The sequence below is a fragment of the Leptodactylus fuscus genome, unplaced genomic scaffold (assembly GCF_031893055.1).
Source record: "Leptodactylus fuscus isolate aLepFus1 unplaced genomic scaffold, aLepFus1.hap2 HAP2_SCAFFOLD_112, whole genome shotgun sequence".
Classification (NCBI taxonomy): domain Eukaryota; kingdom Metazoa; phylum Chordata; class Amphibia; order Anura; family Leptodactylidae; genus Leptodactylus; species Leptodactylus fuscus.
The window spans coordinates 61,418-88,815 of NW_027439945.1; the positions used below are offsets into that span (position 1 = coordinate 61,418).

The following is a 27,398-nucleotide window of genomic DNA, read 5'->3' on the forward strand; positions in this document are numbered from 1 at the left end:
TATTATAGTAGTTATATTCTTGTACATAGGAGCAGTATTATAGTAGTTATATTCTTGTACATAGGAGTAGTATTATAGTAGTTATATTCTTGTACATAGGAGTAGTATTATAGTAGTTATATTCTTGTACATAGGAGTAGTATTATAGTAGTTATATTCTTGTATATAGGAGGTAGTATTATAGTAGTTATATTCTTGTACATAGGAGTAGTATTATAGTAGTTATATTCTTGTATATAGGAGGTAGTATTATAGTAGTTATATTCTTGTACATAGGAGCAGTATTATAGTAGTTATATTCTTGTATATAGGAGCAGTATTATAGTAGTTATATTCTTGTACATAGGAGTAGTATTATAGTAGTTATATTCTTGTATATAGGAGTAGTATTATAGTACGAAGAGGAAGACGAGACTCCACGGACTGTTATACCCCAAACCAACCGCCCTGCCCCCACCCCACCTCCAACTCCCCCCCCATATAGCAGTCACCAACGAAGAGGAAGATGAGACTCCATGGACTGTTATAACCCAAACTCCCCCCCCACACACACACACTTTACTAGCTTTGGCAATGCCAAATACCTATTCGGACGTGCCAATAAAGCATTTTTTGATTTGATTTGATAGTAGTTATATTCTTGTACATAGGAGCAGTATTATAGTAGTTATATTCTTGTACATAGGAGTAGTATTATAGTAGTTATATTCTTGTACATAGGAGCAGTAATATAGTAGTTATATTCTTTGTACATAGGAGTAGTATTATAGTAGTTATATTCTTGTACATAGGAGGTAGTATTATAGTAGTTATATTCTTGTACATAGGAGCAGTATTATAGTAGTTATATTCTTGTACATAGGAGTAGTATTATAGTAGTTATATTCTTGTACATAGGAGTAGTATTATAGTAGTTATATTCTTGTACATAGGAGCAGTATTATAGTAGTTATATTCTTGTACATAGGAGGTAGTATTATAGTAGTTATATTCTTGTACATAGGAGCAGTATTATAGTAGTTATATTCTTGTACATAGGGGTAGTATTATAGTAGTTATATTCTTGTACATAGGAGCAGTATTATAGTAGTTATATTCTTGTACATAGGAGGTAGTATTATAGTAGTTATATTCTTGTACATAGGAGTAGTATTATAGTAGTTATATTCTTGTACATAGGGGTAGTATTATAGTAGTTATATTCTTGTACATAGGAGGTAGTATTATAGTAGTTATATTCTTGTACATCGGAGTAGTATTATAGTAGTTATATTCTTGTATATAGGAGGTAGTATTATAGTAGTTATATTCTTGTACATAGGAGTAGTATTATAGTAGTTATATTCTTGTATATAGGAGGTAGTATTATAGTAGTTATATTCTTGTACATAGGAGTAGTATTATAGTAGTTAAATTCTTGTACATAGGAGTAGTATTATAGTAGTTATATTCTTGTACATAGGAGCAGTATTATAGTAGTTATATTCTTGTACATAGGAGGTAGTATTATAGTAGTTATATTCTTGTACATAGGAGCAGTATTATAGTAGTTATATTCTTGTACATAGGGGTAGTATTATAGTAGTTATATTCTTGTATATAGCAGTAGTATTATAGTAGTTATTTTCTTATACATAGGAGTAGTATTATAGTAGCTATATTCTTGTACATAGGAGTAGTATTATAGTAGTTATATTCTTGTACATAGGAGGTAGTATTATAGTAGCTATATTCTTGTACATAGGAGCAGTATTATAGTAGTTATATTCTTGTACATAGGAGCAGTATTATAGTAGTTATATTCTTGTACATAGGAGTAGTATTATAGTAGTTATATTCTTGTACATAGGAGTAGTATTATAGTAGTTATATTCTTGTACATAGGAGTAGTATTATAGTAGTTATATTCTTGTACATAGGAGTAGTATTATAGTAGTTATATTCTTGTACATAGGAGTAGTATTATAGTAGTTATATTCTTGTATATAGGAGGTAGTATTATAGTAGTTATATTCTTGTACATAGGAGGTAGTATTATAGTAGTTATATTCTTGTACATAGGAGTAGTATTATAGTAGTTATATTCTTGTACATAGGAGTAGTATTATAGTAGTTATATTCTTGTACATAGGAGGTAGTATTATAGTAGTTATATTCTTGTACATAGGAACAGTATTACAGTAGTTATATTCTTGTACATAGGAGTAGTATTATAGTAGTTATATTCTTGTACATAGGAGGTAGTATTATAGTAGTTATAGTATTATAGTAGTTATATTCTTGTACATAGGAGTAGTATTATAGTAGTTATATTCTTGTACATAGGAGTAGTATTATAGTAGCTATATTCTTGTATATAGCAGTAGTATTATAGTAGTTATATTCTTATACATAGGAGCAGTATTATAGTAGTTATATTCTTGTACATAAGAGTAGTATTATAGTAGTTATATTCTTGTACATAGGAGGTAGTATTATAGTAGTTATCTTCTTGTACATAGGAGGTAGTATTATAGTAGTTATATTCTTGTACATAGGAGGTAGTATTATAGTAGTTATATTCTTGTACATAGGAGTAGTATTATAGTAGTTATATTCTTGTACATAGGAGTAGTATTATAGTAGTTATATTCTTGTACATAGGAGTAGTATTATAGTAGTTATATTCTTGTACATAGGAGCAGTATTATAGTAGTTATATTCTTGTATATAGCAGTAGTATTATAGTAGTTATATTCTTATACATAGGAGTAGTATTATAGTAGTTATATTCTTGTATATAGCAGTAGTATTATAGTAGTTATATTCTTGTACATAGGAGGTAGTATTATAGTAGTTATATTCTTGTATATAGCAGTAGTATTATAGTAGTTATATTCTTATACATAGGAGCAGTATTATAGTAGTTATATTCTTGTACATAAGAGTAGTATTATAGTAGTTATATTCTTGTACATAGGAGTAGTATTATAGTAGTTATATTCTTGTACATAGGAGCAGTATTATAGTAGTTATATTCTTGTACATAGGAGCAGTATTATAGTAGTTATATTCTTGTATATAGCAGTAGTATTATAGTAGTTATATTCTTATACATAGGAGTAGTATTATAGTAGCTATATTCTTGTATATAGCAGTAATATTATAGTAGTTATATTCTTATACATAGGAGCAGTATTATAGTAGTTATATTCTTGTACATAAGAGTAGTATTATAGTAGTTATATTCTTGTATATAGCAGTAGTATTATAGTAGTTATATTCTTATACATAGGAGCAGTATTATAGTAGTTATAGTCTTGTACATAAGAGTAGTATTATAGTAGTTATATTATTGTACATAGGAGTAGTATTATAGTAGTTATATTCTTGTACATAAGAGTAGTATTATAGTAGTTATATTCTTGTACATAGGAGGTAGTATTATAGTAGCTATATTCTTGTACATAGGAGCAGTATTATAGTAGTTATATTCTTGTACATAGGAGTAGTATTATAGTAGTTATATTCTTGTACATAGGAGCAGTATTATAGTAGTTATATTTTTGTACATAGGGGCAGTACTATAGTAGGTATACTCTTGTAGATAGGGGTAGTAGTATTACAGTAGGTCGGTGAGTGATCTTACGTTATTATCTATACAAACCATGGAGTGTAATAATCTGGTGTGGTTGATAAGTCCTGGGTCCCGTAGGGTCAGTTCTTCGTAGCCCATCTTTATGATGACTGTGCTGTTGTACCAATATTTGATTGTGTTTCGGTCTAGAGCTGAATATAAGAATAGATTTAGTTCTCTCATTATAGCAGTTATATGAGGCCTCACATTGTGGGAAATGCAGGTTTTTTTGTTCCAGATTTTGCTGCAGCTTCTTGACCCCGGAGAGGATTGAGCAGAAGGAGAAGAATAAGAACTTTCTCTATATTTCCCATTCTGCGCTTTGGCTCATTTGTCTAATATAATCTGGGTTCTGCATTGTGGGGCTCAGCCTTACGGGGGTCTCTACAATTGTTGATGTGTCCTTAGATGATCAGATCTGCTGCGGTGTTAGTGTTATGTGTTGGGCATCTTGTTAGAGACTTAGTGTTATGTAAGAAGTCACACAAGCTCACCAGTATGGGGGGTAGGGGGGGTATGTGAGACGCCCCCAGCACTATGGGGTCAGATATTTACCGTAATTAGATTAGACAGACACTGACCTGGAGGAGCCGGAGAGGAACAGAAAGATCCATTGGAGGACATGCAGCATTTCTTCAGTCCGGGGCAGTCATAGTCACGTGTACACTTGGGTCCGGGCTCCTCGTCTTCTGGATCAGGACAGATTCCGGGTCTCGAGGCACACGTATGGGATCTTTCTAGAGCTGAATTATACACAATGTCAGACTATCAGATTCACACAGTAATGTCATATTCTTACATAGGGTTTCCTGCAGTAATATCTGATCACAGAATAAGTAGTGTCTGATCACAGGGACCCCAAACCCCCCGATTATGAGACCTGGGTCCCATGTTCTCCATTCGCCTGGTGCATAGGTTGTGAGTGTGGGCGGCACTCCATTCACTCTCTATGGGCCAGTGTCCCCCACAGTATAATGTCCCCAGGTCCTATACATTATAATACCCCAGGCCACATAGTATGGGGTCCGGGGAGGTCTGTATGACTCTCAGTACTTACCTGTCCTAGGACTCCATATGCGGGGCAGCGGTCATAGCTGGGGCCTGTGGGGCAGCAGTAGTAGCTGGGGCCTGCGGGGCAGCGGACGTAGCTGGGGCCTGCGGGGCAGCGGTCATAGCTGGGGCCTGCGGGGCAGCAGTAGTAGCTGGGGCCTGCGGGGCAGCGGTCGTAGCTGGGGCCTGCGGGGCAGCGGTCGTAGCTGGGGCCTGCGGGGCAGCGGTAGTAGCTGGGGCCTGCGGGGCAGCGGTCGTAGCTGGGGCCTGCGGGGCAGCGGTCATAGCTGGGGCCTGCGGGGCAGTGGTCGTAGTTTGGGCCTGCGGGGCAGCGGTCGTAGCTGGGGCCTGCGGGGCAGCGGACGTAGCTGGGGCCTGCGGGGCAGCGGTCATAGCTGGGGCCTGCGGGGCAGCGGTCGTAGCTGGGGCCTGCGGGGCAGCGGTCGTAGCTGGAGCCTGCGGGGCAGTGGTCGTAGTTTGGGCCTGAGGGGTAGCGGTCATAGCTGGGGCCTGCGGGGCAGCGGTCATAGCTGGGGCCTGCGGGGCAGCGGTCGTAGCTGGGGCCTGCGGAGGCAGCGGTAGTAGCTGGGGCCTGCGGGGCAGCGGTCGTAGCTGGGGCCTGCGGGGCAGTGGTCGTAGTTTGGGCCTGAGGGGCAGCGGTCGTAGCTGGGGCCTGCGGGGCAGCGGTAGTAGCTGGGGCCTGCGGGGCAGCGGTCGTAGCTGGGGCCTGCGGGGCAGTGGTCGTAGTTTGGGCCTGCGGGGCAGCGGTCGTAGCTGGGGCCTGCGGGGCAGCGGACGTAGCTGGGGCCTGCGGGGCAGCGGTCGTAGCTGGGGCCTGCGGGGCAGCGGTCGTAGCTGGGGCCTGCGGGGCAGCGGTCGTAGCTGGAGCCTGCGGGGCAGTGGTCGTAGTTTGGGCCTGAGGGGCAGCGGTCATAGCTGGGGCCTGCGGGGCAGCGGTCATAGCTGGGGCCTGCGGGGCAGCGGTCGTAGCTGGGGCCTGCGGGGCAGCGGTAGTAGCTGGGGCCTGCGGGGCAGCGGTCGTAGCTGGGGCCTGCGGGGCAGTGGTCGTAGTTTGGGCCTGAGGGGCAGCGGTCGTAGCTGGGGCCTGCGGGGCAGCGGTAGTAGCTGGGGCCTGCGGGGCAGTGGTCGTAGTTTGGGCCTGAGGGGCAGCGGACGTAGCTGGGGCCTGCGGGGCAGCGGACGTAGCTGGGGCCTGCGGGGCAGTGGTCGTAGTTTGGGCCTGAGGGGCAGCGGACGTAGCTGGGGCCTGCGGGGCAGCGGTAGTAGCTGGGGCCTGCGGGGCAGCGGTCGTAGCTGGGGCCTGCGGGGCAGCGGTAGTAGCTGGGGCCTGCGGGGCAGCGGTCGTAGCTGGGGCCTGCGGGGCAGCGGTCGTAGCTGGGGCATGCGGGGCAGCGGACGTAGCTGGGGCCTGCGGGGCAGCGGTCGTAGCTGGGGCCTGCGGGGCAGCGGTCGTAGCTGGAGCCTGCGGGGCAGCGGTCGTAGCTGGGGCCTGCGGGGCAGCGGTCGTAGCTGGGGCCTGCGGGGCAGCGGTCGTAGTTGGGGCATGCGGGGCAGCGGTAGTAGCTGGGGCCTGCGGGGCAGCGGTCGTAGTTGGGGCCTGTGGGGCAGCGGTCGTAGCTGGGGCCTGCGGGGCAGCGGTAGTAGCTGGGGCCTGCGGGGCAGCGGACGTAGCTGGGGCCTGCGGGGCAGCGGTCGTAGCTGGAGCCTGCGGGGCAGCGGTCGTAGCTGGGGCCTGTGGGGCAGCGGTCGTAGCTGGGGCCTGTGGGGCAGCGGTCGTAGTTGGGGCCTGCGGGGCAGCGGTCGTAGCTGGGGCCTGTGGGGCAGCGGTCGTAGTTGGGGCCTGCGGGGCAGCGGTAGTAGCTGGGGCCTGCGGGGCAGCGGTCGTAGCTGGGGCCTGAGGGGCAGCGGTCGTAGCTGGGGCCTGCGGGGCAGCGGTCGTAGCTGGGGCCTGCGGGGCAGCGGTCGTAGCTGGGGCCTGCGGGGCAGCGGACGTAGTTGGGGCCTGCGGGGCAGCGGTCGTAGTTGGGGCCTGCGGGGCAGCGGACGTAGTTGGGGCCTGCGGGGCAGCGGTAGTAGCTGGGGCCTGCGGGGCAGCGGTCGTAGTTGGGGCCTGCGGGGCAGCGGACGTAGCTGGGGCCTGCGGGGCAGTGGTCGTAGTTTGGGCCTGAGGGGCAGCGGTCGTAGCTGGGGCCTGCGGGGCAGCGGTCATAGCTGGGGCCTGCGGGGCAGCGGTCGTAGCTGGGGCCTGCGGGGCAGCGGTAGTAGCTGGGGCCTGCGGGGCAGCGGTCGTAGCTGGGGCCTGCGGGGCAGTGGTCGTAGTTTGGGCCTGAGGGGCAGCGGTCGTAGCTGGGGCCTGCGGGGCAGTGGTCGTAGTTTGGGCCTGAGGGGCAGCGGTCGTAGCTGGGGCCTGCGGGGCAGCGGTAGTAGCTGGGGCCTGCGGGGCAGCGGTCGTAGCTGGGGCCTGCGGGGCAGTGGTCGTAGTTTGGGCCTGCGGGGCAGCGGTCGTAGCTGGGGCCTGCGGGGCAGCGGACGTAGCTGGGGCCTGCGGGGCAGCGGTCATAGCTGGGGCCTGCGGGGCAGCGGTCGTAGCTGGGGCCTGCGTGGCAGCGGTCGTAGCTGGAGCCTGCGGGGCAGTGGTCGTAGTTTGGGCCTGAGGGGCAGCGGTCATAGCTGGGGCCTGCGGGGCAGCGGTCGTAGCTGGGGCCTGCGGGGCAGCGGTCGTAGCTGGGGCCTGCGGGGCAGCGGTAGTAGCTGGGGCCTGCGGGGCAGCGGTCGTAGCTGGGGCCTGCGGGGCAGTGGTCGTAGTTTGGGCCTGAGGGGCAGCGGTCGTAGCTGGGGCCTGCGGGGCAGCGGTAGTAGCTGGGGCCTGCGGGGCAGCGGTCGTAGCTGGGGCCTGCGGGGCAGTGGTCGTAGTTTGGGCCTGAGGGGCAGCGGACGTAGCTGGGGCCTGCGGGGCAGCGGACGTAGCTGGGGCCTGCGGGGCAGGGGTCGTAGTTTGGGCCTGAGGGGCAGCGGACGTAGCTGGGGCCTGCGGGGCAGCGGACGTAGCTGGGGCCTGCGGGGCAGCGGTCGTAGCTGGGGCCTGCGGGGCAGGGGTCGTAGTTTGGGCCTGAGGGGCAGCGGACGTAGCTGGGGCCTGCGGGGCAGCGGTCGTAGCTGGGGCCTGCGGGGCAGCGGTCGTAGCTGGAGCCTGCGGGGCAGCGGTCGTAGCTGGGGCCTGCGGGGCAGCGGTCGTAGCTGGGGCCTGCGGGGCAGCGGTCGTAGTTGGGGCATGCGGGGCAGCGGTAGTAGCTGGGGCCTGCGGGGCAGCGGTCGTAGTTGGGGCCTGCGGGGCAGCGGTCGTAGCTGGGGCCTGCGGGGCAGCGGTAGTAGCTGGGGCCTGCGGGGCAGCGGACGTAGCTGGGGCCTGCGGGGCAGCGGTCGTAGCTGGAGCCTGCGGGGCAGCGGTCGTAGCTGGGGCCTGTGGGGCAGCGGTCGTAGCTGGGGCCTGTGGGGCAGCGGACGTAGTTGGGGCCTGTGGGGCAGCGGTCGTAGTTGGGGCCTGCGGGGCAGCGGACGTAGCTGGGGCCTGCGGGGCAGCGGTCGTAGTTGGGGCCTGCGGGGCAGCGGACGTAGTTGGGGCCTGCGGGGCAGCGGTCGTAGTTGGGGCCTGCGGGGCAGCGGTAGTAGCTGGGGCCTGCGGGGCAGCGGACGTAGCTGGGGCCTGTGGGGCAGCGGTCGTAGTTGGGGCCTGCGGGGCAGCGGACGTAGCTGGGGCCTGCGGGGCAGCGGTCGTAGCTGGGGCCTGCGGGGCAGCGGTCGTAGCTGGAGCCTGCGGGGCAGCGGTCGTAGCTGGGGCCTGCGGGGCAGCGGTCGTAGCTGGGGCCTGCGGGGCAGCGGTCGTAGTTGGGGCATGCGGGGCAGCGGTAGTAGCTGGGGCCTGCGGGGCAGCGGTCGTAGTTGGGGCCTGTGGGGCAGCGGTCGTAGCTGGGGCCTGCGGGGCAGCGGTAGTAGCTGGGGCCTGCGGGGCAGCGGACGTAGCTGGGGCCTGCGGGGCAGCGGTCGTAGCTGGAGCCTGCGGGGCAGCGGTCGTAGCTGGGGCCTGTGGGGCAGCGGTCGTAGCTGGGGCCTGTGGGGCAGCGGTCGTAGTTGGGGCCTGCGGGGCAGCGGTCGTAGCTGGGGCCTGTGGGGCAGCGGTCGTAGTTGGGGCCTGCGGGGCAGCGGTAGTAGCTGGGGCCTGCGGGGCAGCGGTCGTAGCTGGGGCCTGAGGGGCAGCGGTCGTAGCTGGGGCCTGCGGGGCAGCGGTCGTAGCTGGGGCCTGCGGGGCAGCGGTCGTAGCTGGGGCCTGCGGGGCAGCGGACGTAGCTGGGGCCTGCGGGGCAGCGGTCGTAGTTGGGGCCTGCGGGGCAGCGTCGTAGTGCTGCGGGCAGCGGACGTAGTTGGGGCCTGCGGGGCAGCGGTAGTAGCTGGGGCCTGCGGGGGCAGCGGTCGTAGTTGGGGCCTGCGGGGCAGCGGACGTAGCTGGGGCCTGCGGGGCAGTGGTCGTAGTTTGGGCCTGAGGGGCAGCGGTCGTAGCTGGGGCCTGCGGGGCAGCGGTCATAGCTGGGGCCTGCGGGGCAGCGGTCGTAGCTGGGGCCTGCGGGGCAGCGGTAGTAGCTGGGGCCTGCGGGGCAGCGGTCGTAGCTGGGGCCTGCGGGGCAGTGGTCGTAGTTTGGGCCTGAGGGGCAGCGGTCGTAGCTGGGGCCTGCGGGGCAGTGGTCGTAGTTTGGGCCTGAGGGGCAGCGGTCGTAGCTGGGGCCTGCGGGGCAGCGGTAGTAGCTGGGGCCTGCGGGGCAGCGGTCGTAGCTGGGGCCTGCGGGGCAGTGGTCGTAGTTTGGGCCTGCGGGGCAGCGGTCGTAGCTGGGGCCTGCGGGGCAGCGGACGTAGCTGGGGCCTGCGGGGCAGCGGTCATAGCTGGGGCCTGCGGGGCAGCGGTCGTAGCTGGGGCCTGCGTGGCAGCGGTCGTAGCTGGAGCCTGCGGGGCAGTGGTCGTAGTTTGGGCCTGAGGGGCAGCGGTCATAGCTGGGGCCTGCGGGGCAGCGGTCGTAGCTGGGGCCTGCGGGGCAGCGGTCGTAGCTGGGGCCTGCGGGGCAGCGGTAGTAGCTGGGGCCTGCGGGGCAGCGGTCGTAGCTGGGGCCTGCGGGGCAGTGGTCGTAGTTTGGGCCTGAGGGGCAGCGGTCGTAGCTGGGGCCTGCGGGGCAGCGGTAGTAGCTGGGGCCTGCGGGGCAGCGGTCGTAGCTGGGGCCTGCGGGGCAGTGGTCGTAGTTTGGGCCTGAGGGGCAGCGGACGTAGCTGGGGCCTGCGGGGCAGCGGACGTAGCTGGGGCCTGCGGGGCAGGGGTCGTAGTTTGGGCCTGAGGGGCAGCGGACGTAGCTGGGGCCTGCGGGGCAGCGGTAGTAGCTGGGGCCTGCGGGGCAGCGGTCGTAGCTGGGGCCTGCGGGGCAGGGGTCGTAGTTTGGGCCTGAGGGGCAGCGGACGTAGCTGGGGCCTGCGGGGCAGCGGTCGTAGCTGGGGCCTGCGGGGCAGCGGTCGTAGCTGGAGCCTGCGGGGCAGCGGTCGTAGCTGGGGCCTGCGGGGCAGCGGTCGTAGCTGGGGCCTGCGGGGCAGCGGTCGTAGTTGGGGCATGCGGGGCAGCGGTAGTAGCTGGGGCCTGCGGGGCAGCGGTCGTAGTTGGGGCCTGCGGGGCAGCGGTCGTAGCTGGGGCCTGCGGGGCAGCGGTAGTAGCTGGGGCCTGCGGGGCAGCGGACGTAGCTGGGGCCTGCGGGGCAGCGGTCGTAGCTGGAGCCTGCGGGGCAGCGGTCGTAGCTGGGGCCTGTGGGGCAGCGGTCGTAGCTGGGGCCTGTGGGGCAGCGGACGTAGTTGGGGCCTGTGGGGCAGCGGTCGTAGTTGGGGCCTGCGGGGCAGCGGACGTAGCTGGGGCCTGCGGGGCAGCGGTCGTAGTTGGGGCCTGCGGGGCAGCGGACGTAGTTGGGGCCTGCGGGGCAGCGGTCGTAGTTGGGGCCTGCGGGGCAGCGGTAGTAGCTGGGGCCTGCGGCTGTGGGGCAGCGGTCGTAGTTGGGGCCTGCGGGGCAGCGGACGTAGCTGGGGCCTGCGGGGCAGCGGTCGTAGTTGGGGCCTGCGGGGCAGCGGACGTAGCTGGGGCCTGCGGGGCAGCGGTCGTAGTTGGGGCCTGCGGGGCAGCGGTAGTAGCTGGGGCCTGCGGGGCAGCGGACGTAGCTGGGGCCTGCGGGGCAGCGGTCGTAGCTGGAGCCTGCGGGGCAGCGGTCGTAGCTGGGGCCTGCGGGGCAGCGGTCGTAGTTGGGGCATGCGGGGCAGCGGTAGTAGCTGGGGCCTGCGGGGCAGCGGTCGTAGTTGGGGCCTGCGGGGCAGCGGTCGTAGCTGGGGCCTGCGGGGCTGCGGTAGTAGCTGGGGCCTGCGGGGCAGCGGACGTAGCTGGGGCCTGCGGGGCAGCGGTCGTAGCTGGAGCCTGCGGGGCAGCGGTCGTAGCTGGGGCCTGTGGGGCAGCGGTCGTAGCTGGGGCCTGTGGGGCAGCGGTAGTAGCTGGGGCCTGTGGGGCAGCGGTCGTAGTTGGGGCCTGCGGGGCAGCGGACGTAGCTGGGGCCTGCGGGGCAGCGGTCGTAGTTGGGGCCTGCGGGGCAGCGGACGTAGTTGGGGCCTGCGGGGCAGCGGTAGTAGCTGGGGCCTGCGGGGCAGCGGTCGTAGTTGGGGCCTGCGGGGCAGCGGTCGTAGTTGGGGCCTGCGGGGCAGCGGTAGTAGCTGGGGCCTGCGGGGCAGCGGACGTAGCTGGGGCCTGCGGGGCAGCGGTCGTAGTTGGGGCCTGCGGGGCAGCGGTCGTAGCTGGGGCCTGCGGGGCAGCGGTAGTAGCTGGGGCCTGTGGGGCAGCGGTCGTAGTTGGGGCCTGCGGGGCAGCGGACGTAGCTGGGGCCTGCGGGGCAGCGGTCGTAGTTGGGGCCTGCGGGGCAGCGGACGTAGTTGGGGCCTGTGGGGCAGCGGTCGTAGTTGGGGCCTGCGGGGCAGCGGTAGTAGCTGGGGCCTGCGGGGCAGCGGACGTAGCTGGGGCCTGCGGGGCAGCGGTCGTAGTTGGGGCCTGCGGGGCAGCGGTCGTAGCTGGGGCCTGCGGGGCAGCGGTAGTAGCTGGGGCCTGTGGGGCAGCGGTCGTAGTTGGGGCCTGCGGGGCAGCGGACGTAGCTGGGGCCTGCGGGGCAGCGGTCGTAGTTGGGGCCTGCGGGGCAGCGGACGTAGTTGGGGCCTGTGGGGCAGCGGTCGTAGTTGGGGCCTGCGGGGCAGCGGTAGTAGCTGGGGCCTGCGGGGCAGCGGACGTAGCTGGGGCCTGCGGGGCAGCGGTCGTAGTTGGGGCCTGCGGGGCAGCGGTAGTAGCTGGGGCCTGCGGGGCAGCGGACGTAGCTGGGGCCTGCGGGGCAGCGGACGTAGCTGGGGCCTGCGGGGCAGCGGTCGTAGTTGGGGCCTGCGGGGCAGCGGTAGTAGCTGGGGCCTGCGGGGCAGCGGTCGTAGTTGGGGCCTGCGGGGCAGCGGTAGTAGCTGGGGCCTGCGGGGCAGCGGTAGTAGCTGGGGCCTGCGGGGCAGCGGTCGTAGTTGGGGCCTGCGGGGCAGCGGACGTAGCTGGGGCCTGCGGGGCAGCGGTCGTAGTTGGGGCCTGCGGGGCAGCGGACGTAGTTGGGGCCTGTGGGGCAGCGGTCGTAGTTGGGGCCTGCGGGGCAGCGGTAGTAGCTGGGGCCTGCGGGGCAGCGGACGTAGCTGGGGCCTGCGGGGCAGCGGTCGTAGTTGGGGCCTGCGGGGCAGCGGTAGTAGCTGGGGCCTGCGGGGCAGCGGACGTAGCTGGGGCCTGCGGGGCAGCGGACGTAGCTGGGGCCTGCGGGGCAGCGGTCGTAGTTGGGGCCTGCGGGGCAGCGGTCGTAGCTGGAGCCTGCGGGGCAGCGGTCGTAGTTGGGGCCTGCGGGGCAGCGGTAGTAGCTGGGGCCTGCGGGGCAGCGGTCGTAGTTGGGGCCTGCGGGGCAGCGGTCGTAGCTGGGGCCTGCGGGGCAGCGGACGTAGCTGGGGCCTGCGGGGCAGCGGTCGTAGTTGGGGCCTGTGGGGCAGCGGTCGTAGTTGGGGCCTGCGGGGCAGCGGTAGTAGCTGGGGCCTGCGGGGCAGCGGACGTAGCTGGGGCCTGCGGGGCAGCGGTCGTAGCTGGAGCCTGCGGGGCAGCGGTCGTAGCTGGGGCCTGCGGGGCAGCGGTCGTAGCTGGGGCCTGCGGGGCAGCGGTCGTAGTTGGGGCATGCGGGGCAGCGGTAGTAGCTGGGGCCTGCGGGGCAGCGGTCGTAGTTGGGGCATGCGGGGCAGCGGTAGTAGCTGGGGCCTGCGGGGCAGCGGTCGTAGTTGGGGCCTGCGGGGCAGCGGTCGTAGCTGGGGCCTGCGGGGCAGCGGTAGTAGCTGGGGCCTGCGGGGCAGCGGACGTAGCTGGGGCCTGCGGGGCAGCGGTCGTAGCTGGAGCCTGCGGGGCAGCGGTCGTAGCTGGGGCCTGCGGGGCAGCGGTCGTAGCTGGGGCCTGTGGGGCAGCGGTAGTAGCTGGGGCCTGTGGGGCAGCGGTCGTAGTTGGGGCCTGCGGGGCAGCGGACGTAGCTGGGGCCTGCGGGGCAGCGGTCGTAGTTGGGGCCTGCGGGGCAGCGGACGTAGTTGGGGCCTGTGGGGCAGCGGTCGTAGTTGGGGCCTGCGGGGCAGCGGTAGTAGCTGGGGCCTGCGGGGCAGCGGACGTAGCTGGGGCCTGCGGGGCAGCGGTCGTAGTTGGGGCCTGCGGGGCAGCGGTCGTAGCTGGGGCCTGCGGGGCAGCGGTAGTAGCTGGGGCCTGTGGGGCAGCGGACGTAGCTGGGGCCTGCGGGGCAGCGGTCGTAGTTGGGGCCTGCGGGGCAGCGGACGTAGTTGGGGCCTGTGGGGCAGCGGTCGTAGTTGGGGCCTGCGGGGCAGCGGTAGTAGCTGGGGCCTGCGGGGCAGCGGACGTAGCTGGGGCCTGCGGGGCAGCGGTCGTAGTTGGGGCCTGCGGGGCAGCGGTAGTAGCTGGGGCCTGCGGGGCAGCGGACGTAGCTGGGGCCTGCGGGGCAGCGGACGTAGCTGGGGCCTGCGGGGCAGCGGTCGTAGTTGGGGCCTGCGGGGCAGCGGTAGTAGCTGGGGCCTGCGGGGCAGCGGTCGTAGCTGGGGCCTGCGGGGCAGCGGTAGTAGCTGGGGCCTGCGGGGCAGCGGACGTAGCTGGGGCCTGCGGGGCAGCGGTCGTAGTTGGGGCCTGCGGGGCAGCGGTAGTAGCTGGGGCCTGCGGGGCAGCGGACGTAGCTGGGGCCTGCGGGGCAGCGGACGTAGCTGGGGCCTGCGGGGCAGCGGTCGTAGTTGGGGCCTGCGGGGCAGCGGTCGTAGTTGGGGCCTGCGGGGCAGCGGACGTAGTTGGGGCCTGCGGGGCAGCGGTCGTAGTTGGGGCCTGCGGGGCAGGTGAGAAGATCAAATAATCAACAGGGAAGGAAGCAAGATGGCCACAGACAGAACGCCATCTTACTAAGGGACCAGGACTGGCAAAGCAAAGCGTGTCTTCCCGAGTTTGGTGGTTTCCTCCCACACTCTATAGGACACTCCATAGGACACTCCATAGGACACTCCATAGGACACTCCATAGGACACTCCATAGGACACTCCATAGGACACTCCATAGGACACTCTATAGGACACTCTATAGGACACTCTATAGGACACTCTATAGGACACTCCATAGGACACTCTATAGGACACTCCATAGGACACTCCATAGGACACTCTATAGGACACTCCATAGGACACTCTATAGGACACTCCATAGGACACTCCATAGGACACTCCATAGGACACTCTATAGGACACTCCATAGGACACTCTATAGGACACTCCATAGGACACTCCATAGGACACTCCATAGGACACTCTATAGGACACTCCATAGGACATTCTATAGGACACTCCATAGGACACTCTATAGGACACTCTATAGGACACTCTATAGGACACTCCATAGGACACTCCATAGGACACTCCATAGGACACTCCATAGGACACTCCATAGACTCCATAGACGTCCTGACAGGGACTGTAGACTGAGTCCTATATGGGACGGTCACTGACTATGTCTAGAGATGAGCGAATCGAAGCTGACGAAGTGGAATACGATCTGAATTTCAGGAAATATTCAATGGATAATGAATCACATTTTTTAATAAAATCACATGTCAGGAGAAGGGGCAGGAACTCTGGGAACGCGGCGTCACCCACAATGCCAATCGGCAGCCGCCCCGGTGAGGTCACAGCCCTACCAGCGGCCATTTTAGGTGCAGTCATTTCACATCGCTCTTACTGCAGGGACGGAAAACAGAAGTTCAGAGAAAGAGGATTGTATAGGGGAAGTATATGGGGGAATGATACAGGGGCAGAACAGGGGACATATGGGGGGGTGGGGGCAGGTGGGGTAATAGGAACAATCTGACTACTGACTGACATTATACTGTATTGTGTGACTACGAGGCGCAGTGTCCTACACCACTATATATACTATACTGTACACACCACTATATATACACTATACTGTACACCACTATATATACACTATACTGTACACCACTATATATACTATACTGTACTATACTGTCACGGAGCGAAGGTATACGTCTTCCTCCGGATGGTCTTTTGAATCAACACGGACGCAAGAGGTCGGGAGACAACAGCAATTTATTGTAATCCACAAAGTTAGTAGCCGGCGGCGGTCACATCAACCGTAATAACAATAAGTCCACAGAAGTCACAATCCAATGATAACTTTGGCTCCTTGGTCCTGTAACTAAATCCTGGCTCTCTACAGAGCTGTGCACAGGCCGGCTAACACATACTAACAGCTAGCTATAACTATATACTAAGACTGTTACACCTATATCTGTGGGTGGGAAGGGCTGAGTCACAGATCCTTCCCCCCTCACCTATACCAAGGAGAGCAGACTCCCTGTCTACTATGGACAATGCACCATCCAACATCTTCTTGGAGACACTGATCAGATTATCTCCACCCATTGTCCTCACTGGTCCTCACTAGTTAGAGGGATTTGCATACAATGTGCTAACACACTAGACCCGAATCAGCCAACTACACACTGATGTATATAACAGGTTAGAGAATACATTCCACATGAAATATATATTACACATTGCCTATAGTATAGACTAGTATAGTATAGTACAGACCTGTGACACCGCTATATAGTATATAGTACTCATGGTGTACACCCGCTATATAGTATAGACTCTAACATCCTGTGACACTTCTTAGGGCCAGTTCACACGGAGTTAACAGGCGCACATTCTGGCATGTAGACACAAGTCAATGGGTCATTACAGGCACAAGATTACGCGCGTTGTACGCCTGTACGAGCCATTGAAATGAATGTGATTCTGTTTTGAGTGCTCACATTCTGATACGTGTATACATGCCCAAATCTCCGCCCGTTAACTCCGTGTGAACTGGCCCTAACTCTGCTAATAGATGAGGATTCCTCTGATTGTAAAGTGATAGTCAGTGACTAACATGAAATGGCTGATACCAGGGAGCAATGGATGACACAGCGTCACTTACCCGGAGCGCAGTAATGTCCCACCGGCTCGTAGCCCTCACAGCAATGTCTGACCACAGAGGTCTCTGCTACGTATATTGTGCGGTATTCGGTTCTGTATTCCGTCTTGGTGCACGACTTCCATGGAATCCAGGACATGCACCAGCTCGGTTGCTCCCGCGGCTTCTGAAACGCCACAACCTTGGAGACATTCGCTACGATTGTGCGGTTACAGACGTGGTAACTCCAAGAAGGAATCAAGTCACCTGAAAGGACAGAAACCGCGCAGAAGTCATGGAAGTGCTGTCATATATATATATATATATAGCGCAAAGGTGTAGGTACAGTATATATATAGTGCAAAGGTGTATGTACAGTATATATACAGTGTGTAAAGGTGTAGGTACAGTATATATACAGTGTGTAAAGGTGTATGTGTGTATGTACAGTGTGTAAAGGTGTATGTACAGTATATATACAGTGTGTAAAGGTGTATGTACAGTATATATACAGTGTGCAAAGGTGTATGTACAGTATATATACAGTGTGTAAAGGTGTATGTACAGTATATATACAGTGTGTAAAGGTGTATGTACAGTATATATACAGTGTGTAAAGGTGTATGTACAGTATATATACAGTGCGTAAAGGTGTATGTACAGTATATATACAGTGTGTAAAGGTGTAGGTACAGTATATATACAGTGTGTAAAGGTGTATGTACAGTATATATACAGTGTGTAAAGGTGTATGTGTGTATGTACAGTGTGTAAAGGTGTATGTACAGTATATATACAGTGGAAAAGGTGTTGTGTGTATGTACAGTATATATACAGTGTGTAAAGGTGTATGTACAGTATATATACAGTGGAAAAGGTGTGTGTATGTACAGTATATATACAGTGTGTAAAGGTGTATGTACAGTATATATACAGTGTGTAAAGGTGTATGTACAGTATATATACAGTGTGTAAAGGTGTATGTGTATATATGTATAAACAGTGTGTAAAGGTGTATGTACATTATATATACAGTGCGTAAAGGTGTATGTACAGTATATATACAGTGTTTAAAGGTGTATGTGTATATACAGTGTGTAAAGGTGTATGTACAGTATATATATAGTGTGTAAAGGTGTATGTGTATATATGTATATACAGTGTGTAAAGATGTATGTACAGTATATATACAGTGTGTAAAGGTGTATGTACAGTGTCACGGGATGGTTAGAGTCTATACTATAGGCAATGTGTAATATATATTTCATGTGGAATGTATTCTCTAACCTGTTATATACATCAGTGTGTAGTTGGCTGATTCGGGTCTAGTGTGTTAGCACATTGTATGCAAATCCCTCTAACTAGTGAGGACAATGGGTGGAGATAATCTGATCGGTGTCTCCAAGAAGATGTTGGACGGTGCATTGTCCACAGGAGACAGGGAGTCTGCTCTCCTTGGTATAGGTGAGGGGGGAAGGATCTGTGACTCAGCCCTTCCCCCCACAGATATAGGTGTAACAGTCTTAGTATATAGTATATAGCTAGGAGTTAGTATGAGTTAGCCGGCCTGTGCACAGCTCTGCAGAGAGCCAGGATTTAGTTACAGGACCAAGGAACCAAAGCTATCATTGGATTGGGACTTCTGTGGACTTATTGTTATTACGGTTGATGTGACCGCCGCCGGCTACTAACTTTGTGGATTACAATAAATTGCTGTTGTCTCCCGACCTCTTGCGTCCGTGTTGATTCAAAAGACCTTCCGGAGGAAGACGTATACCTTTGCTCCGTGACAACTGGTTGGCAGCGGTGGGATCAACAGCGGACAGCGAGATGGACTACAGCAGCCCAGCGATTAATGGAGCCACAACCTCAGAATACAGGAACTGGACTATGGCAAGTCTACAAGTAAGGGCCTGGGAACTAAACCTGAGTTATCAGGGAAGAACGAAAGATCAACTGATCGAGGCACTGGAGGAGATGACCCTGCAAAGCGACCATGAGGAGGGCTGCCCCCAGGAGACTGGAGAGATACGGGAGTGGCAGGTACAGACCCAAAAGAGCAGATGGGTTGTTTTGTATGAGGAGGAATTGGCAGTGCTGGGGCTAGGAGCAACTGCAGAGCAAAGGAGTAGAGCATTACAGAGGGCTCAGGAAACGGAGAAGGAGGAACAGAGAATGGCGTATGAAAAGGAAAGAATGGTGCATGAAATGCGAATGGCTGAGATAACTACGCGGAATTATAATCAAACGTCGACCCCCAGCCCAACAGTGAGAGAACCACCATATGTCTCCCATAAACACTTCAAGACCTTTGATGAAGCGGCTGGGGATGTTGATGGATATTTTCAGGACTTCGAACACCAGTGCCGCCTGATGGAAGTCCCAGAGAAGGATTGGGTCCGGTATCTGGTGGGGCACCTACGAGATGGGGCTGCGGAAGCTCTCAGAGCCATGGACCCTAGTGATCAGCGGGACTATGAGGCCATTAAAAGAGCGGTGCAGAAGTATTATGCAGTCACTCCAGAGACCTACCGAGTTCAATTCCGCTCTTTGTCTTACAATGGGGGAAGCTCCTTCCACATGTTCGCCCACAAGTTGAAGCAAGCATGCAAGCGCTGGCTAGAAGGAGAGGAGGCTGTCACAGTCGATAAGATCCTCCAAGTCATACTTAAGGAACAGTTCTTTTCCCAGTGCCCCGCTGAGATCCGTGAGTGGGTGCTGGAACGGAACCCAGCCACAGTGGAGCAAGCTGCTTCCCTTGCAGATGAGGGCCTGACCATCAAGCCGCAGTGGAAGAGGTTGTTTGCAGAGGAGCGGAAAACTACCACAGTCCGCCAGACACCCTTCATCCAGCCACCCACCTTTCGTGTCCGGCCTCAGGATTACAATTCCCCCTCTACCCCTGCCCCAGCCCATCGGCCTCCAGCTATGAACAACCCTGTCCCTAGACAACGACCTACTGGAAGAATGCTAGAGCGCAGATGTTTTGGGTGCGGGCGGCCTGGACATTTGCAAGCTAGTTGCCCTGTTAACATGGGGGCACGGGCCACCGTGGCATCCCGGCCTATTCACTACCTGGGAACCACCCCTAGGACAGAAAGTTTGGCCCCATTTCCAGGTGACTCCATGAATGACCCATCTGTTCCACCTCCAGGGGTCTATGGGATTCAGCCTTCCGCCACACATCCCGCAAACCTTCAGCGGAAGCACTTGCAGGAGGTCCTACTGGATGGCCGAACAGTTGTTGGATTCCGGGACTCGGGAGCTTTCCTAACGGTAGCGGACCCCCGAGTGGTTTGACCCGAGGCCCTAGAGGAGGGCCCTGGCCTTTCTATCGAGTTGGCAGGAGGTACTCGGAAACGTATTCCTAAAGCTACCGTGGAACTTGACTATGGTTATGGACCAAAACGATGCACAATTGGTGTGATGAGCGGGCTGCCGGCCGATGTTCTGTTAGGCAACGATGTTGGAAATCTACAGTGCCACTTTGTGGGAGCAGTGACCCGAAGCCAAGCTCAGAGAGACGCCAACATGGATCGACCGGATTTTCTGACAGATGCCAGCCCTTCAACCCTACAACTTTACCATTCAGTACCGCCGAGGGAACCAACACCAGAACGCAGATGGGTTATCCCGGCAGGAGGACATATGAGCTATAGAGACTGATGTGCATTCCCCAATTTACCTGTGTAGGCCAATTGTGTCATGCACATGTTTTGAGAGGGGGAGGGGTTGTCACGGGATGGTTAGAGTCCGGCAATAGGCAATGTGTAATATATATTTCATGTGGAATGTATTCTCTAACCTGTTGTAAACATCAGTGTGTAGTTGGCTGATTCGGGTCTAATGTGTTAGCACATTGTATGCAAATACCTCTAACTAGTGAGGACCAGTGAGGACAATGGGTGGAGATAATCTGATCAGTGTCTCCAAGAAGATGTTGGACTGTGCATTGTTCAAAAGAGACAGGGAGTCTGCTCTCCTTGGCATAGGTGAGGGGGGAAGGATCTGTGGCTCAGCCCTTCCCACCCCCAGATATAGGAAGTAACAGTTTAGTATATAGATGTAGCTAGCAGTTAGTATGTGTTAGCCGGCCTGTGCACAGCTCTGTAGAGAGCCAGGATTTAGTTACAGGACCAAGGAACCAAAGCTATCATTGGATTGTGACTTCTGTGGACTTATTGTTATTACGGTTGATGTGACCGCCGCCGGCTACTAACTTTGTGGATTACAATAAATTGCTTCCGGAGGAAGACATATACCTTCGCTCCGTGACAGGTGTATGTACAGTATATATACAGTGTGTAAAGGTGTATGTGTGTATGTACAGTGTGTAAAGGTGTATGTACAGTATATATACAGTGGAAAAGATGTGTGTATGTACAGTATATATACAGTGTGTAAAGATGTATGTGTATATATACAGTGTGTAAAGGTGTATGTACAGTATATATACAGTGGAAAAGATGTTGTGTGTATGTACAGTATATATACAGTGTGTAAAGGTGTATGTGTATATATACAGTGTGTAAAGGTGTATGTATATGTACAGTATATATATAGTTTGTAAAGGTGTATGTGTATATATGTATATACAGTGTGTAAAGGTGTATGTACAGTATATATACAGTGTGTAAAGGTGTATGTACAGTATATATACAGTGCGTAAAGGTGTATGTGTATATACAGTGTGTAAAGGTGTATGTACAGTATATATACAGTGCGTAAAGGTGTATGTGTATGTACAGTGTGTAAAGGTGTATGTACAGTATATATACAGTGTATAAAGGTGTGTGTACAGTATATATATACAGTGTGTAAAGGTGTATGTACAGTATATATACAGCGTATAAAGGTGTATGTACAGTATATATACAGTGTATAAAGGTGTATGTACAGTATATATACAGTGCGTAAAGGTGTATGTGTATATACAGTGTGTAAAGGTGTATGTACAGTATATATACAGTGTGTAAAGGTGTATGTACAGTATATATACAGTGTGTAAAGGTGTGTGTACAGTATATATACAGTGCGTAAAGGTGTATGTACAGTATATATACAGTGTGTAAAGGTGTATGTACAGTATATATACAGTGTGTAAAGGTGTATGTGTATATACAGTGTGTAAAGGTGTATGTACAGTATATATACAGTGTGTAAAGGTGTATGTGTATATACAGTGTGTAAAGGTGTATGTACAGTATATATACAGTGTGTAAAGGTGTATGTACAGTATATATACAGTGTGTAAAGGTGTATGTACAGTATATATACAGTGCGTAAAGGTGTATGTGTATATACAGTGTGTAAAGGTGTATGTACAGTATATATACAGTGCGTAAAGGTGTATGTGTATATACAGTGTGTAAAGGTGTATGTGTATATACAGTGCGTAAAGGTGTATGTACAGTATATATACAGTGTGTAAAGGTGTATGTACAGTATATATACAGTGTGTAAAGGTGTATGTACAGTATATATACAGTGTGTAAAGGTGTATGTACAGTATATATACAGTGTGTAAAGGTGTATGTGTATATACAGTGTGTAAAGGTGTATGTACAGTATATATACAGTGTGTAAAGGTGTATGTACAGTATATATACAGTGTGTAAAGGTGTATGTACAGTATATATACAGTGCGTAAAGGTGTATGTGTATATACAGTGTGTAAAGGTGTATGTACAGTATATATACAGTGCGTAAAGGTGTATGTGTATATACAGTGTGTAAAGGTGTATGTACAGTATATATACAGTGCGTAAAGGTGTATGTACAGTATATATACAGTGTGCAAAGGTGTATGTACAGTATATATACAGTGTGTAAAGGTGTATGTACAGTATATATACAGTGTGTAAAGGTGTATGTACAGTATATATACAGTGGAAAAGATGTGTGTATGTACAGTATATATACAGTGTGTAAAGGTGTATGTATATGTACAGTATATATATAGTTTGTAAAGGTGTATGTGTATATATGTATATACAGTGTGTAAAGGTGTATGTACAGTATATATACAGTGCGTAAAGGTGTATGTACAGTATATATACAGTGTGTAAAGGTGTATGTACAGTATATATACAGTGCGTAAAGGTGTATGTACAGTATATATACAGTGTGTAAAGGTGTATGTACAGTATATATACAGTGCGTAAAGGTGTATGTGTATATACAGTGTGTAAAGGTGTATGTACAGTATATATACAGTGCGTAAAGGTGTATGTGTATATATACAGTGTGTAAAGGTGTATGTACAGTATATATACCGTGTGTAAAGGTGTATGTACAGTATATATACAGTGTGTAAAGGTGTATGTGTGTATGTACAGTGTGTAAAGGTGTATGTACAGTATATATACAGTGGAAAAGATGTGTGTATGTACAGTATATATACAGTGTGTAAAGATGTATGTGTATATATACAGTGTGTAAAGGTGTATGTACAGTATATATACAGTGGAAAAGATGTTGTGTGTATGTACAGTATATATACAGTGTGTAAAGGTGTATGTGTATATATACAGTGTGTAAAGGTGTATGTATATGTACAGTATATATATAGTTTGTAAAGGTGTATGTGTATATATGTATATACAGTGTGTAAAGGTGTATGTACAGTATATATACAGTGCGTAAAGGTGTATGTACAGTATATATACAGTGTGTAAAGGTGTATGTACAGTATATATACAGTGCGTAAAGGTGTATGTGTATATACAGTGTGTAAAGGTGTATGTACAGTATATATACAGTGCGTAAAGGTGTATGTGTATATACAGTGTGTAAAGGTGTATGTACAGTATATATACAGTGTGTAAAGGTGTATGTACAGTATATATACAGTGTGTAAAGGTGTATGTGTGTATATACAGTGTGTAAAGGTGTATGTACAGTATATATACAGTGTGTAAAGGTGTATGTTCAGTATATATACAGTGCGTAAAGGTGTATGTACAGTATATATACAGTGTGTAAAGGTGTATGTACAGTATATATACAGTGCGTAAAGGTGTATGTGTATATACAGTGTGTAAAGGTGTATGTACAGTATATATACAGTGCGTAAAGGTGTATATACAGTATATATACAGTGTGTAAAGGTGTATGTACAGTATATATACAGTGTGTAAAGGTGTATGTGTGTATGTACAGTGTGTAAAGGTGTATGTACAGTATATATACAGTGGAAAAGATGTGTGTATGTACAGTATATATACAGTGTGTAAAGATGTATGTGTATATATACAGTGTGTAAAGGTGTATGTACAGTATATATACAGTGGAAAAGATGTTGTGTGTATGTACAGTATATATACAGTGTGTAAAGGTGTATGTGTATATATACAGTGTGTAAAGGTGTATGTATATGTACAGTATATATATAGTTTGTAAAGGTGTATGTGTATATATGTATATACAGTGTGTAAAGGTGTATGTACAGTATATATACAGTGCGTAAAGGTGTATGTACAGTATATATACAGTGTGTAAAGGTGTATGTACAGTATATATACAGTGCGTAAAGGTGTATGTGTATATACAGTGTGTAAAGGTGTATGTACAGTATATATACAGTGCGTAAAGGTGTATGTGTATATACAGTGTGTAAAGGTGTATGTACAGTATATATACAGTGTGTAAAGGTGTATGTACAGTATATATACAGTGTGTAAAGGTGTATGTGTGTATGTACAGTGTGTAAAGGTGTATGTACAGTATATATACAGTGTATAAAGGTGTGTGTACAGTATATATATACAGTGTGTAAAGGTGTATGTACAGTATATATACAGTGTGTAAAGGTGTATGTACAGTATATATACAGTGTGTAAAGGTGTGTGTACAGTATATATACAGTGTGTAAAGGTGTATGTACAGTATATATACAGTGTGTAAAGGTGTATGTACAGTATATATACAGTGTGTAAAGGTGTGTGTACAGTATATATACAGTGCGTAAAGGTGTATGTACAGTATATATACAGTGTGTAAAGGTGTGTGTACAGTATATATACAGTGCGTAAAGGTGTATGTACAGTATATATACAGTGTGTAAAGGTGTATGTACAGTATATATACAGTGTGTAAAGGTGTATGTGTATATACAGTGTGTAAAGGTGTATGTACAGTATATATACAGTGTGTAAAGGTGTGTGTACAGTATATATACAGTGTGTAAAGGTGTATGTACAGTATATATACAGTGTGTAAAGGTGTATGTACAGTATATATACAGTGTGTAAAGGTGTATGTACAGTATATATACAGTGCGTAAAGGTGTATGTGTATATACAGTGTGTAAAGGTGTATGTACAGTATATATACAGTGCGTAAAGGTGTATGTGTATATACAGTGTGTAAAGGTGTATGTACAGTATATATACAGTGCGTAAAGGTGTATGTACAGTATATATACAGTGTGTAAAGGTGTATGTACAGTATATATACAGTGTGTAAAGGTGTATGTACAGTATATATACAGTGTGTAAAGGTGTATGTACAGTATATATACAGTGTGTAAAGGTGTATGTATATATACAGTGTGTAAAGGTGTATGTACAGTATATATACAGTGTGTAAAGGTGTATGTACAGTATATATACAGTGTGTAAAGGTGTATGTACAGTATATATACAGTGCGTAAAGGTGTATGTGTATATACAGTGTGTAAAGGTGTATGTACAGTATATATACAGTGCGTAAAGGTGTATGTGTATATACAGTGTGTAAAGGTGTATGTACAGTATATATACAGTGCGTAAAGGTGTATGTACAGTATATATACAGTGTGCAAAGGTGTATGTACAGTATATATACAGTGTGTAAAGGTGTATGTACAGTATATATACAGTGTGTAAAGGTGTATGTACAGTATATATACAGTGGAAAAGATGTGTGTATGTACAGTATATATACAGTGTGTAAAGGTGTATGTATATGTACAGTATATATCAAATCAAATCAAATCAAAAAATGCTTTATTGGCACGTCCGAATAGGTATTTGGCATTGCCAAAGCTAGTAAAGTGTGTGTGTGTGTGTGGGGGGGGAGTTGGGTTGGGTGGGTGGTGGGTATGGGGGGGGGGTTTGGGTTATAACAGTCCATGGAGTCTCATCTTCCTCTTCGTTGGTGACTGCTATATGGGGGGGGGTTGGAGGTGGGGTGGGGCAGGGCGGTTTGTTTGGGGTATAACAGTCCGTGGAGTCTCGTCTTCCTCTTCGTTGGTGGCTGCTATATGGGGAGGTGGGGGTGGGTGGGGCGGGTGTTTTGGGATAAATATAACAGTCCATGGAGTCTCATCTTCCTCTGGTTTGGTGACAGCTGGTCACGTATTGGGCAGCGATCTCCACAGTGGCCTCTTCTTCTCCCAGTAGGATGTAGAGTTTCCTCTTCTCGTCTGCAGATATGAAGTCTGGGATGTGGGCAGAGAGTCTTTGGTAGTAGACGGCCCTCACAGCTGAGTATTTGGTGCAGTGTAGCAGGAAGTGGGTCTCGTCTTCTAGGACCCCCTGGTCACAGTGCTGGCACAGTCTCTTCTCCCGTGGCTTGTACGTCTGCCTGTATCGCCCCGTCTCTATCTCTAGGTTGTGGGCGCTCAGTCTGTACCGACTCAGGGTCTGTCTGTGCTTGGGGTGGCGTATTCTCTCCAGGTAGGTGGCCATGGTGTAGTCCCTTTGTAGGGATTGGTACACGGTGAGTTTCTTGGAGTTATTTATTTCATTTCTCCATTCTTCAATGTACCGCTCTCTGTTTGCCTCTGTGGTCGCCTTTATTTCGGCCTTGGTTATCATCTGTTGGTGTTTTTGGTTTGGTGGTTGGCTGCTGTTTGGTTGGTGAATGTCTGGTTTGCTCAGGTGGCTTAGCCATGCTTGGTGGTGGTAGGAGTCGGGCTTGCTCACCTGGATGTGTGCCTGGAAAGCTAGCGCCCTCTTCTGTATGGTGAGCCATAGGGGGAGTCTGCCTAGCTCTGCCCTGCAGGCTATGTTGGTGGTGTTGCGATGGACATGGAGCAGGTATTTGCAGAACTCCAGGTGGAAGTTCTCTGTTGGGCTGGAATCCCACCTTGACTGGTCTGGGTAGGTGGCTGGGCCCCAAACTTCACTGCCATAGAGAAGGATCGGGGTGATGACTGCGTCAAATATCTTCAGCCAGACCCTCACCGGTGGTTTGAGGTGGTACAGTTGTCTTCTGATGGCGTAGAAGGTTCTGCAGGCTTTTGCTTTCAGGGTTTCTATTGCTGCTTTGAAGCTTCCTGATTGGCTGAGCTCCAGCCCCAGGTAGGTGTAGTTGTTGGTTTTCTCCAGTGTGGAGCCGTTCAGTGTGAATTGTGGGGTGGTGGAGGCTTTATTGTGGCCCTTCTTCTGAAATACCATGATTTTGGTCTTCTTCTGGTTGATGTGTAGGGCCCATGTGGTGCTGAATTTTTCCAGCACTGACAGGCTTTCTTGGAGGTCTTTCTCGGTGGGGGCCAGGAGTAGGAGGTCATCGGCATACAGCAGGAACTTCACCTCTCGATTGTTCAGGGTGAGGCCTGGGGTTGGTGAGGCCTCCAGGGCTGTAGCCAGTTCATTGATATAGATGTTGAAGAGCGTTGGGCTCAGGCTACAGCCTTGTCTGACCCCTCGGGCCTGTTGGAAGTATGCGGTCCTTTTCCCATTCACCTTCACACTGCACTGGTTTCCGGTGTAGGAGCTCTTGATGACGTCGTACGTTCTTCCTCCTATTCCACTCTCTAGGAGTTTTAGAAGTAGGCCTGGGTGCCATACTGAGTCGAACGCCTTCTTAAAGTCCACGAAGCAGGCGAATATCTTGCCTCTTCTGGTGTTGTGGACGTGTGTCTTGATGAGGCTGTGCAGGGTGTAGATATGGTCTGTGGTGCGGTGGTTTGGCATGAACCCTGCTTGGCTCTTGCTGAGGACCCCGTGTTGTGTGAGGAAGGTGAGGATTCTGTTATTGATGATGCTGTTGAACAGTTTCCCCAGCGTGCTGCTGACGCAGATCCCTCTGTAGTTGTTGGGGTCATATTGGTCCCCATTCTTGTAGATGGGGGTTATGAGCCCTTTGTTCCAGTCTTCGGGG

General features: G+C 51.7%; 1 protein-coding gene across 1 annotated transcript in view; it reads right to left on the reverse strand.

Moving 5' to 3' along the window:
- Nucleotides 1-3,646: 3,646 nt before the first annotated feature.
- The window catches only part of LOC142186662 (uromodulin-like 1), a gene marked incomplete at its 3' end in the record, with an annotated part of 58,306 nt that continues 34,554 nt past the window's right edge, over nucleotides 3,647-27,398 (reverse strand). Inside the window, exons 2-4 of the mRNA XM_075261329.1 lie at nucleotides 16,335-16,577; nucleotides 4,198-4,359; nucleotides 3,647-3,768 (exon numbers count right to left, since the gene is read on the reverse strand). Coding sequence (XP_075117430.1) covers nucleotides 3,647-3,768; nucleotides 4,198-4,359; nucleotides 16,335-16,577 — 527 coding nt within the window. The remainder of the gene's footprint in view (nucleotides 3,769-4,197; nucleotides 4,360-16,334; nucleotides 16,578-27,398) is intronic.